At 45.2% G+C, this 12,327-nt stretch overlaps 5 protein-coding genes across 5 annotated transcripts; 2 read left to right on the forward strand and 3 right to left on the reverse strand.

Moving 5' to 3' along the window:
- Window positions 1-56: 56 nt before the first annotated feature.
- On the forward strand, window positions 57-1,397 carry DFJ58DRAFT_739640 (uncharacterized protein; the record flags this gene model as incomplete). Its single annotated transcript, XM_041387047.1, has 3 exons — window positions 57-80; window positions 140-700; window positions 1,275-1,397. The coding sequence occupies 3 exons, from the start codon at window positions 57-59 to the stop codon at window positions 1,395-1,397; spliced, it is 708 nt and encodes a 235-aa protein (XP_041234657.1).
- Window positions 1,398-1,900: 503 nt separating this feature from the next.
- Window positions 1,901-4,162, reverse strand: DFJ58DRAFT_739641 (uncharacterized protein; the record flags this gene model as incomplete). Its single annotated transcript, XM_041387048.1, has 12 exons — window positions 1,901-1,991; window positions 2,042-2,211; window positions 2,267-2,312; window positions 2,371-2,462; window positions 2,524-2,674; window positions 2,741-3,111; window positions 3,166-3,207; window positions 3,261-3,296; window positions 3,503-3,616; window positions 3,677-3,837; window positions 3,940-3,993; window positions 4,045-4,162. The coding sequence occupies 12 exons, from the start codon at window positions 4,160-4,162 to the stop codon at window positions 1,901-1,903; spliced, it is 1,446 nt and encodes a 481-aa protein (XP_041234658.1).
- Window positions 4,163-5,098: 936 nt separating this feature from the next.
- DFJ58DRAFT_739642 (uncharacterized protein) lies at window positions 5,099-6,110 on the reverse strand (the record flags this gene model as incomplete). Its single annotated transcript, XM_041387049.1, has 4 exons — window positions 5,099-5,289; window positions 5,340-5,918; window positions 5,970-6,040; window positions 6,079-6,110. The coding sequence occupies 4 exons, from the start codon at window positions 6,108-6,110 to the stop codon at window positions 5,099-5,101; spliced, it is 873 nt and encodes a 290-aa protein (XP_041234659.1).
- A 1,694-nt stretch (window positions 6,111-7,804) lies between these two features.
- DFJ58DRAFT_720258 (uncharacterized protein) lies at window positions 7,805-10,615 on the forward strand (the record flags this gene model as incomplete). The annotated part of the gene is made up of 9 exons (XM_041384697.1): window positions 7,805-7,821; window positions 8,404-8,582; window positions 8,633-8,637; window positions 8,679-8,966; window positions 9,028-9,126; window positions 9,172-9,676; window positions 9,828-10,215; window positions 10,280-10,283; window positions 10,403-10,615. The coding sequence occupies 9 exons, from the start codon at window positions 7,805-7,807 to the stop codon at window positions 10,613-10,615; spliced, it is 1,698 nt and encodes a 565-aa protein (XP_041234660.1).
- Window positions 10,616-11,257: 642 nt separating this feature from the next.
- Window positions 11,258-11,949, reverse strand: DFJ58DRAFT_751643 (uncharacterized protein; the record flags this gene model as incomplete). Its single annotated transcript, XM_041387779.1, has 2 exons — window positions 11,678-11,949; window positions 11,258-11,548 (listed from the first exon to the last, which is right to left on the reverse strand). Exons 1-2 carry the CDS (start codon window positions 11,927-11,929, stop codon window positions 11,258-11,260), a joined length of 543 nt encoding a protein of 180 aa, XP_041234661.1. The 5' UTR covers window positions 11,930-11,949.
- Between the last annotated feature and the right edge of the window lie 378 nt (window positions 11,950-12,327).

Raw genomic sequence — 12,327 nt, forward strand, 5'->3', positions numbered from 1 at the left:
CTCCAGCCCCGAAGACCAAGGGCAAACTTTGGCAATTACGGAATACGACTCCAGGTATGATTGCTGCTGCTGCTGTTGTTGTAAGTATTCATTTAATGTTGTATCTCTGAGTGTGCGCTGATTAATATTCCACTGATAGGCAATATTTGTTCTTTCAGGCGACAAGGATCTGTACGCGAAAGGCGAAAAAAGCAACATACTGTACCAACAATATCACAACTATTATCGCCAACGTCTAATGACTGGAGGTGCCTGGGCGCGAGACATCACAAACTTTTTCAACAACGCCCTCTTTTACAACAGCTGGGAAGAGGAACTCGAGCGCGCTATGGAAGAGGGAGGTGAAGGGCCTGCTTTTCCATTTGATACTGTCATCATTGCACCTCAGGCTATTGCGCAATCTTCCTCTGCTGCACACCCGCCATCTGCCTCTGCTGCGCACCCGCCATCTGCCTCTGCTGCGCACCCACCATCTGCCTCGGTCGCACTACCAGCATCTACTCCTGTCACCACCCCTGACACACTGCCACCTGTCTCTGTGACAGCTCCTGTCGTCTTGCACTCGCCTGCTCCTATCATTGGGGCACAAACTCACTCCATTTCTTCAGCAATGCAAGATCTTGCGTTGGCAGGCGAGGCTATTGTGGTTGGTGCTATCCCTCCAAAGCCCAAACCAAAGCCAAGGCGGTCCAGGACGAAGGTGCTGAGGTCCGCAGGTCTGGCCGCAAGAAATGAATTCATTCTGATCACACGCTGTTTGTCTCAATCTTTTTTCTGCGCGCTCAAATATCTTCTTTACTATGATACGACGTTAGTCAGAATCACTACTAAATTAGGTTAGAAGTACATACAACCAAACAGCTGAATAAGCAGCTACATTTCCAGTCATGCCAAGTTTACCTCGTCTCTTGAAATCCAACTACCACAATTTCTCTAAGTCCATCGACAATCATTATATTAATCACTACGATTTTGCTCGACGTCGACGTCACTGCAGCTCTGAATCATTAATGTGCCTCTAGACTGGACCATCCACCAACAAATAACAGTCTAAGCAGCAGCGCAGTCTACTGTCTTAAAGGTACTGTTATTTTTTAAAAAAATTTATCCCGCCTCTGACCTCACCATTGTCCACCCGCTCTCATTGCCATCACCACCAGTCTGTGAGCAGTATTAGGAATCTGATTCAGCAACAGCTCCAGCAACAACAGCAATAACAAAACAGGTATTTTTTCGTTTGAATTAATATTCTGCCTCTGACACTCCCAATTCAGATCTACACCCTCTCGTTGCCGTTGCCGTTACTCCCAGCTGCCCTCGATCATTTCTGGCACTGGCGCACTCCATCATCATTATATCTTCCTATCCGCTCTCCTGCTATGTCTACCATACCATAAGCAACTAGTCTATTAGTAAAAACCATTTTGTATTTTGTTAGTTGAACCACCCGCAATTCAATTCTGAGAGTTTCAATGTGATTTCTATAGTTTGAATTTTACCGGTCGAATTGAAACTAGCGCTGCATGTCGAAATTCTCTTGAAATAAAAATAAATTATTGGAAGGCACCTTAGCGCTTGAAACTGTCTTTCGATGCCTTGCAAGGCATGTCACTTGGAATTTTGGCACTGCCTTGGAAGGCAGACACAAGACCAAATGGGTCACTGCCAACTGGCTTATGGCAATTTCGGGTGTTCTTGCAAGTCAATCGTAATGCTGCCGGCAAATTGAAGCCTTTCAATCTATTTTAAGGAATGGCAACCCAAAATATGTATTTCCGACAAGTGTATTTATAGCAACCGATAAATGAGGGAGGAGCGTATTTATAGTGATAGAACTGCGGAGGCAATCAAAACGAGACTACGACCAGGACATACAGAACTACTCGTCATCATCCATGCCCTACTCGTCATTATCCATGCCATCAAGGTCGAGGAAAGCCATCACATCTTTGTGTGATGCTACGGCAGTGGCGCCATTAGAGCAGAGTTTCCTTTTGAGATATCTAGTCAATACGGTACATTCAGAGCATGATGAACTTACTGGATGGCCTCGAAAATGTCGGCCATCAACTTATGGAACTTGCTCGGCACATTTTCCTCCATTTCATTGAGAAAGTTCACATGGAAAGCATAGACCTTGCTGAACTGGTTGCCAGTGAAATTGAACTTGGAGGGAGATTTGCTGGACTTCCACAAGAGTGCAGCATACACCTAGTACACACTCGTTAATACACGACTGAGAACAGATCAAGAATCTAAAACGTACCGAAGTACTGGTCAAAGCAACCATCGGAATCGTTACCCTCAGGCCACTGGGCCTTGTTTCCTGCAATCTCCTTAAAACAGTCTGCAAATTTAATACCAACTGACTTGGACCCATTGAAGTAGCGCCCTTTCATTAGGTAAGGGATGATATCTGCAGAGTAAGGTTTCATTGCCTGCGGGGTGGGGTCATTTTTCTCCTGGAGAGTGCATCCGCACGCGATGTTGAGAACATATACAAAATAGAATATAAAAACCTACATCAAAATGCTGCGTATAATGGTAAGCATGGCTCGCCAGCAAAGCCTTAGCAGTATCAACACAATCAGGACCAAGATGGTAATATGCTGTGACTTGTGCGCAAGCATCATCTTTCAATTCAGTGCGAAAAAGCAGGCACTCGAGCATCAACCTGCATGCAATAGTAGCACCCCTTCAAAAGTTATGGCTTACCAGAGCTGCAAGTGCAGACACATACGAGTTGTTAGTCTTGAGGCGATCATAGATGGGTGTGATGCCGCAGGTGCGAGCTGCAGTTAAGAGCGCATCTCGCGTAAACTGGTTTTTCTCGGTAATGTCTGGATAGCCATTGACAAAGGTCATATGAACCTTGGCTTCCAGTATTGCTCGTTGAACGACACAACGGGTCTCGCTATCTTGGTCCATTAGCTTTAACTTTCCAGCGTCTGCCCTCCGTACAAGTTTGGGCTCCTCAAAATGACCACGATGCTCGTCATTATTGTCATTGTCTACCAGGAAGTTGTCGTTTGGAGACTTGGGATTGTCATCATCATCTGACGCAGCTTTGAGTTCCTCCACATTTTTGGAATCATCTACCCAAACAGGTGTCTGCAGTGCATAACATTAATCAAAATAGGAACCGTCAGAAGTGACTCGACTCACCTCATTTGCTCGTTTACGATCACGTGCAGAGTGAGACTTCGCCTGCTGAAGGCGTCGGTCAACAATTATAATTTTCAGCATGGATGGCAACTTACACTAGTATGGCCACGTGTATAGAACTGAATTTTTGTCTGTTGAGGGGCAGCAATCAAGCATCAGTTATTTTCAGCACGGATGGCATCGAGGGGACAATGTAGCCCTGGAAGCCACGGGAGCCCTTGGTTGGGCCGATGAGAAGGGGAATGGTTCAGCTGTCTGCCTCAACTATGAGGCACAAGTTCAAGTTTGTTTCAGCATAAATAGTAGAGTCTGCTTGCAGGATAAATAATCAACTGACCTTTGTAGCCACAGTTGATTTGGACAGAGTTTTCTGCGATGTACAAGGCCAGGTCGGTTGGGTCAGTGGGAAGTCACGCCTTTCGGCCTCCGATGTCAAGACAAATTTGGGTGTCTGAGTGATATCGATTGAAGTTGCAGTTAGCAATCTAGAACTAGCAGTAGAAGTACCTACTTCAGCTGACAGGAACTTTATGATGGACTCAGGTCCTTCTAAGTTGTCATCAGTTTCCGCTGCTTCCACGTCAGTATCCGCCTCTGAGTCGCCACTAGGTTTATAATCAGATATATAGGGCTCATCTGCTAAAAACACGTCGTCGATCATGGAAGGTGCATCTTGGGAGGTTTGAGCTGAAGTTCACTGCTGTTCAGTTTTTTTTCGTGCTGCAACTACAGATGCATCATGCCGAACTGACTTGAGGTGATATTTAAGCTTACCCTTCTTCTGTGGCGGCCCATGCTTAGCAATAACCGCGCTGCCTTCATTGGACTCTGCAGATGCACTTGGTCAGTGCATGCTAGTACGTAGAATGCTACACTTACCTTTACGCTTACTAGCCCGAGGGATTGCTGAACGACTGACTCCCTTTGATGCGGGTAAGTTGCATGCTTTCTTGACCCGCTGTTGTGGTACAAGAAGACGCTGCTTTCTTTGACGCATGTCGGTCCTCCAGACTAACACGGTGTGCAGTAAGTGAGTTGACTCCAAGTCTGTTCGATTTTTAAGAAATTTACCAGCATTCTCCATTGCCTTTTTTTCGCGGATCGAATGCCTGTAAAAATATAATTTATTGCCTGGACTTGTGAACGGCAGTGCACATGTAGTGAGCACTTACTAGTACTCCGGCCAGACATGCCAGTGGTATTGCTAGGCATGCTAAATATATATCGATGAGTGAACAGATTTGAAAAGAATGTAGATGCGGGGATACTTACCTGTCTGCCAGCCGAAAGTGATTTATAGCTACTACTAGGCATTTTACTGCATACTTTTGAGAGTCTCTTTTGGATTGGTCCAGGAACGTATGGTATCTGTTCTCTTGGAGTCAAATATAGTAACAAGTCCCGACTCGCATTGATACTGAGTGAGGCACACAAACATGTTATGGAATCTCGTCAGAGAACCCCCTCAAAGGTCTAGGTACAGTAGAGCAATCCTAGAAGCTACGATGTAAAATAAGTGTCAAGTGGTGCTAGTACATTCATCGACGGTCGCTGAGAGTTTCCAATCCTGTAAGCGCAAGATTTGTAATTATCGAATGTGACCTTCTGTGCACCAGGGAGACCCTGAATATGCAGCAAGGATGCTGTTGAACATGCTGCTCGCATCGAGTTGCATGTGCGTGATAATGACCGGAGGGCGCGACAATTGCTCAAGTAAGATCAGCTTCGTGATTGCCCCAATAACAGCAAATAGAGAGTTAAAATATTCAAGCAGGTTGTTGATGAATTCTGATAGTCCTGTACCACTGCACCACACAAAACGAATCATCATTCGCAATATGAAGGGGTGGTGAACTTCGAAACAATGCAAAAGGGAATATGACGTACGGCGTTGACGGTACATCGATGCATGAATGCTAACGGCCGACTGTCATCATTGATCAATGCATGTATGACACTGCGCCCGGAATTCATCAGGGAGAATGTTGGAGTCTACAGGGGGGTAGATATTGAAACCAAATGGGACACAGATCCGCACAAGCTTGACGAGGTTGCTGAAAGTGGAGGTCCATGTTCCTGTCAGCTGTTGACGTTGGTTCGATGTCGTGGGGTTTAAAACACGAACTGAGGAACTAAAGTTCAGAATTGGGGACTTCTATGTAAAAAGAACTCACCATTCATGCCACTCACCAATGGAATCGACTCTGCAATTGCGGGATCGACGACAGCTCGTTTCTGGACATCACTGCCAGCCATTGCATGCGAAGTGAGCAAGTATCGCAAGATTCGGGTTTTTGCATGCCACGTGATCTGCTTTTGGATGTCAGCTGACACCTGTATAGAGACTGGTGTGACAGGCTGTTGAGGGGCAGGCTCAATAGAGATGACTGTGGGAGCGACGGGGACAATAATAGGGACGATGGGGGAGACAGGGATGACGGGAGCAGCAAGGTCGACAGGTGCAATTGTTGTGGGGGTGATGGGCAAGTCTGCACTTGTTGCGAGCTGCAGGGTTTGTGGGGCAGGTATAGTAGTTGCACTGAGTGGGATGACTTTGGGTTCCTGCAGAGGATATGGCACAGAGATATGATGGGAGTGCTGTGTTCTCTCGACAGTCCCCTGCAGTGCCCGGGGAGGTGGTAATAGGTAGAGCGCGTCGATCTCCACTGACCAAGGGATTAGCCTAGGGACAGTAGCACTAGCGTGACTTGTTGGCATTTCGCTAGTGCTAGTTACAGACTCATTAAGGAACACTTGAAGTACAATATCAGTAATTTACTAAACATGGTCCAAACAATACTCACCGCCAAAGGCAAGTCCATCAAGATCGATGGTGTCCTGATCTCCAGAGAGTCTGCCGAAAATTGCAGGGTCTCTATGCAATGATGAGCTTGAAGGATACGATTGACTAACTTGAGGTTGGCTGATGAAGTCGAATGTGTCATGTTGCGAAGCCTCAGGTTGATTGATGGAGTTGAATGGGCCCTGGTGTGGGTCAATTTCAGGTGCGTCGTTGATGGAATCAAAATAAAAGTATTGATCTGCGATGTGACTGCATGTTGTGGGGGGATGAAAAATCTGTAGGAGGTGGTGGTCACGAAGGGAAGGGGGGCACACATCATGAGCACTTCTATCTCACGCACGCCTATACCTACAAACGCGTGCAAATTTACAAATACCAATTGAATTGAGCCCAGTCACTGGGACGTACTGAGACTGACCAATCAGTGGAGTAATATCCGATTTGAAGATTTTCACGCCCTGATGGAGAAGTCCATTGAGACAATTACATCAAGCATGAGTTGGGGCAGTACAAATTGCATAACTTCTAATACAACATACTAAATCACAGATTGCTATCAAAGTGCAAGGCTGAAATCATTGTAGGATCACCAAAAATGATCACTTTTGATCAATGCAGTGACCACAACTCAGATGAGAAATTGACAAGCCGGGATCAGAGAAGTTTCGAAATTGGGGGAAGAAGGATGATGTGGTGATAGGGTTGACGCGAGGATTTTGAGAATGGTGAATGAGAGATGCCCAAAAGCGGGCACAAGAAATGCGATGAGAAACTAGGTACAAAGCTTAGTCAGGGCGGCAATCATACAGGAAACGAGGATTTCACGTACTGCAATGTCAGGTTATCTCCTGAGCCTCACTCATCGGAGCCAAGATCTGACAAGCTGAAGCTTTCATCATTGAAGTCGTCTGACCCATCAGATGTGATATCAGAGTCCTTGTGGCTGAAGGGTTCAGTGGTTTGAACCCCATTGCGGAAGTGGCGACGCATGGGGAAGAATCTAGTGCAGTTCGTGAGAGATTGCGTGATACGTTTGTCCAATATTTTCGCAACTTGATCAGTCTGGATGCTGACAGTGTGAAGAATCTGGCATTCATCTTCATACACAGCTTGAAGATATTCTCTGTCGTCATCAGCTTCCAGGTGGCCATGCTGATAAAAATGCTTCCTATAATGCTGCAACTCCTCCTCTGCAGATCCAAAGTGTTCTTGATTTTCAGCATGGATGGCATCAGCATAGGTTGCAGTGAGATCGGCTTCTTCAGCTTCCAAAGTTGAGAGAAACAGACGTTGGTGTGCAACCTCACGGGTCAGGAGTTTTGCTTTGTACCCTTTGTACAAAGTTGCAGTTTTCATTTGTGAGAGGCCATTCTCCAGCTGTTCTTCAAACTTTTTGAAGATAATTTTAGCACAAAGATATATGACAATAAAAACAGCATGCCTTCTGCATTGCTTCAGGCAAGAAATCTGGCCGATATCCTCGACTCATAAATCGGCCTGCATAATGAACCTCCAGAGGAGGTGGATCAGGAGTATATGGCAGGTACTTCCTGGACATTCTATTGCCTGTGAACCACTGACAAGTGGTACTTGTGGGTGTGAATGGTTTACCAGGGATAAACACTAGGGTCTCCTTCGAACCAGGAGACTCAGCCTGTGCATTCCCTGAGACAGATCATAAACTCAAAGTTAAGGCACTTACGGACGCCTGCATGATGCTCGGAGAGGACACTGGGCTAGAATTAATGAGAGTTTTGGAACTATCAGAGAGAGGAGAAGGAGTGCAAGATTGGGGAGGGTCTGAGGGTGGACTGCTTGTTTGAGAGGGAGAAGCAAATGAATTCTCAGAGACTGTCATCATATTTTACAGAGGGAGTTGCTTACTTACTAGTGTGCCAATTCGGAGCTTATTATGTGGCGACCATGTATTGGGATATTGATGATATCAGCGGAGTCTGAAATGACTCCATTGGATTGGACCTCTGAAGTAGTGCCATCGCAATAGATCTCAATACAGACGCAATGGTCAGCTGCTCTGGATGTCAAGAATCGTTCTCAACGATAGGCTACAGTCAGCATTTGGCCAAGACTAGACAGGCATCTTGCATGGCTGTTCTTGTGGCTTCTCGTACTGCCAACTCCTAGCCGAGGAGTCCGACTCTGCAGTCACCTTCACTGGCGCCCACAGAGGATCAACTTGAACCAATCAAGGGCGACTTTTTCGGCACTTATGGAGAAGATGATATAGAGTGGCTAGGTGATGATGTAAGTGATTCTGGCGATGAAGAGGAAGGCCTGTACGACTCAGGAGAGTGGGAACCTCCCATACAGGATGGAAGTGAATGGGAGCCTCCTGTAGATGAAGGCGATCAGGGCGCTGAAGAGGTAGATAATGATATTGAAGCTCGTCAGCAGATCGAAGAACGTATTGTGAGGCAAGATAACATTGTTGTCATACCATATCTGGACACACGCGCAGGCAAACCAATAACTGGACGACCTACTCGCTGTGCAAATGCCACATATGGACTTGATACTGGCAGCACTGTGAACATCTATGCTCCCTTTGCCTCCCAAATGGACTGGGACATTGCTAAATGGGCGAAGCTATGCGGTTTCAAGCTCAACAGCATTTACTAACTTGCTTGAAATTGATGGAGTAAGTGCTGGTGCATAGGTGCACGTTCTTCACTGATATCTATGCATGTAGTTCAGTGATCGCCTTGAGCTTTCATATAAGAATTCAAAAGAGCTCAACAAGATTATTGACAAGGACCTTCCTGGACGACCGAAGTTCAAGTGCAAACAAATCATTGTCGCGGGCGAAGCATTCGATGTCTTCTACAGAGACATTATTGAATGTATCAAAGTGTTGTACAGTGACCCTGACTTCGCCAATTTTCTGGTATTTGCACCAGAGCATCACTATACTGATGAAGATCAAACTGTACGGTTGTTTCATGACATGCACACCGGCCAGTGGTGGTGGGACACGCAAGTAAGCAAACTATCATAAATCAGCATCTGCCTATTTTATTGATATGATACTTTTTAGAAAGTGCTTGATCAAAGACTGTCCAGGCGCCACGATCATTCCCGTTATTATATCAAGCGATAAAACCCAGGTGACAATGTTCAGGAATAAAAGTGCCTATCCTGTCTATCTCACCATCGGCAACATTCCAAAAGAAATCCGCTGAAAGCCATCCCGTCACGCCCATATCCTTTTGGCATATTTGCCCACCACCCACCTTGAGCACATTGTAAACAAAGCTTCGAGACACTGTACTGTCGCAAACCTCTACCATGCATGTATGAGTCGCATACTGGCTCCACTCAAGACTGCTGGTATTGATGGGCTGATGATGAGTAGTGGTGATGGCGTACAATGTCATTGTCATCCTTTGTTCGTGTGCTTTGCTGGCGACTATCCCGAGCAATTACTTGCTACTGGAGTGAAGGCAATGGAGTGCCCGAAATGTGACATTCCTACTGAGGAACTCGGGAGTAACACAGCACCATTCAAGATATGCAACCTTCACGCTGTTTTGGATGCTCTTGCCCGGGTTGACGATGGTGACCTGGCATTTGTACAGGCATGTCGTGAAGCTGGAATTAAACCCATCATTCACCCATATTGGGAGGATCTCCCTCACGCAAACATTTTTCAGGCAATCACACCTGACGTGTTACATCAGATATATCAAGGTCTTATCAAGCATCTACTTGGATGGCTCGCACAAGCATGTGGTCCAGCAGAAATTGATGCACGATGTCGTCGCTTACCTCCCAATCATCATATTCGATTATTCATGAAAGGTATCACCAGCCTCTCACATCTAAGTGGTACTGAACATAGTCAAATATGCTGGTTTTCTCCTCGGTATCATTATCAACATTCGACTTCCTGGAAATCTTGCTTCGTCTCGCCTCCTCAAGGCCATATGTGGTCTTCTGGACTTCCTTTACCTCGCACAGTACCCGTGCCATAGCTCTGAGACGCTACTTTTACTGGATGAAGCTTGTGCTCTCTTTTACAACAACAAAGATATATTCATTGACCTCGGGATCCGAAACAACTTTAACCTCCCGAAGCTCCATTCAGGACGCCACTACTCGACTATGATTCAAACTTTTGGAACAACAGATAATTATAATACGGAGTACACAGAACGGCTGCATATTGATCTTGCCAAGGATGCCTACCATGCGACTAATCATAAGGACGAATTTACGCAGATGACGAAGTGGCTGGAGTGGAAGGAGAAGATTTCTTGTCATGAGCAGTTCATAAAATGGCGTCTTGATGAGGACCGTGCTCCTCGTCATCCGCGTCCACCTAACTTCACCCAACAATTGACAAAGCATCCAAGCACTAAAGCCATCCCCATTCAGAAATTAATCACTGACTATGGTGCAACATACTTCTGACAGGCCCTCGCTCGTTATATTGCACAACAACAGAATCCAAATGAGGCGATCACTCGTCAGTGCCTGGAAAAACTTGCTGCAGGTATCCATCTGCCTTTCCATGCTGTCCCTGTACACCATAAGATAAAGTGGTTGTCGACTGATGCTCAGGGACACGGCGATCTGCTTGTCACAGTGGATAGCATACATGCTAGACCCCATCGCAATGCCCTATGAGAAAATGATGTGGTACCAGCACACTTTGATACTGCACTTATCAATGCCAGTACTGGTAGTTTTGTTGGGGTCAAAGGTATGACTTGGAGGCTTGTGTCGTCATATCTTGGATAATAATGTTATTGCAGGCTTCCGTGTAGGTCAAATTCGTCTCGTTTTCTCAATTCCAGCATTGGCAACACAGTTTTTGTTCCCTCCAACAAACCAACCTCCAAAGCATCTCACGTATGTGGAGTGGTTTACCCCCTTTCCTGCAACACTGGATCCAAGACACGGCATGTACAAAATCAGTTGGTTAATCAAGTCTGGCGAGAGAGTCGCAAGTATCATTCCGGTTTCAAATATTACCTGCAGCATCCATCTCATGCCAAGGTTTGGAGTCATTGCACCGCGACACTGGACAAGCAACAATGTTCTTGAAGAATGCAACACCTTCTTCATTAATTGTTATATTGATAGACGTAGTTTTGTGACTCTTAGATGACGTGCAAAATTTCTCATTACATTATTCTACATTACTCCTATTTCATATAAGTTGTCTATTTTATCAAAAATATCATAAATTAGAGAAAGTTTGACATACTTAGCCTAAATTTGTAGCGGGGGGTTTTCCTGATGAAGTGGTAACCATGTCCGAGGGACCTAAAGCGATATCTTTGACGGTACCATGCAGCGATCTCCAGTGACACTTCGCACTGTGCCTTGAATGACAATGTGCTTGCTAGCAGTAGGCAAAGGGGTTTTGGAGAAACGGGGATGTCCTTTGAGATAGTAACAGTGAACTCGCATGTTTTGCTGGGGGCCTGCAACATACTGAGAAACATCCATATCAAAACTGTTTTCCTGCTGGAGTGTAAAAGCACCTCGCAAAACCTTCCCGGCTATGACTATCGTAGGAAAGGCGCGAGCACCATCAGGAAGAGGTTGTAGCTCCTATTTGGATGGATGAGCTAGGTAAAAAATAAAATAAAAAGATACTACATTACATCATTCGCAAAGAGATAAAGGGTTTTGTGCGGATTTGCCTTCATCATCAATGATAGGACCGATAGTTGTCCTCACATCCAATAGATAGATGCCGTCTTCAGTGGAAGCAGTGTTCGCACTGAATGTAAACATATTGAGAGGAATGTCTCCCATTTCTGGAGTCGCGATAAAGCCATCATATCGCCAATAATTCTTTTTGTCGATCATATATCTGCTTGCATTCTGAAGTCCAACCATGCCATGAAATGAAGCAGATGTCACCATGATGGCAATGAACAAATAGCAGTAAAAAGGAGACACAATCATGAGCACATAACAACACAGCATGACGCGGTGGACACAATAGCGCCCGAGCTGGCCGGTATCTCGTGCGTAATGTAGATATTTTGGTTGTTGTCTAAGCAGATGTAAAATTTCAAATGTTAACGAGATCTTGCACAACAAGAAAAATACAAAGCATTAGTGAACATTTTGTCACTATCTAAACGTCAATGACAATAAGAAATATAAATATATTTTTAATGCTGGCACAAACTTCAAAATGAAACTTCACATTTAAGACTCGAAAAAACTTCAACTATCGCATGTGACTAAATGCCTGCTCATGTATGAAGTTTAGACCACCGCTTAGACAGGCGTTAAAATTTAAAATAGCTCCTGGTGATTAAATGTGAAGATAAATCATGAAGTTTTGTCTCCACATCAGTAAAACAACCGGTTGCTTT

Source organism: Suillus subalutaceus (genome assembly GCF_016647625.1).
Source record: "Suillus subalutaceus strain FC151 chromosome Unknown DFJ58scaffold_751, whole genome shotgun sequence".
NCBI classification, from domain to species: Eukaryota; Fungi; Basidiomycota; class Agaricomycetes; order Boletales; family Suillaceae; genus Suillus; species Suillus subalutaceus.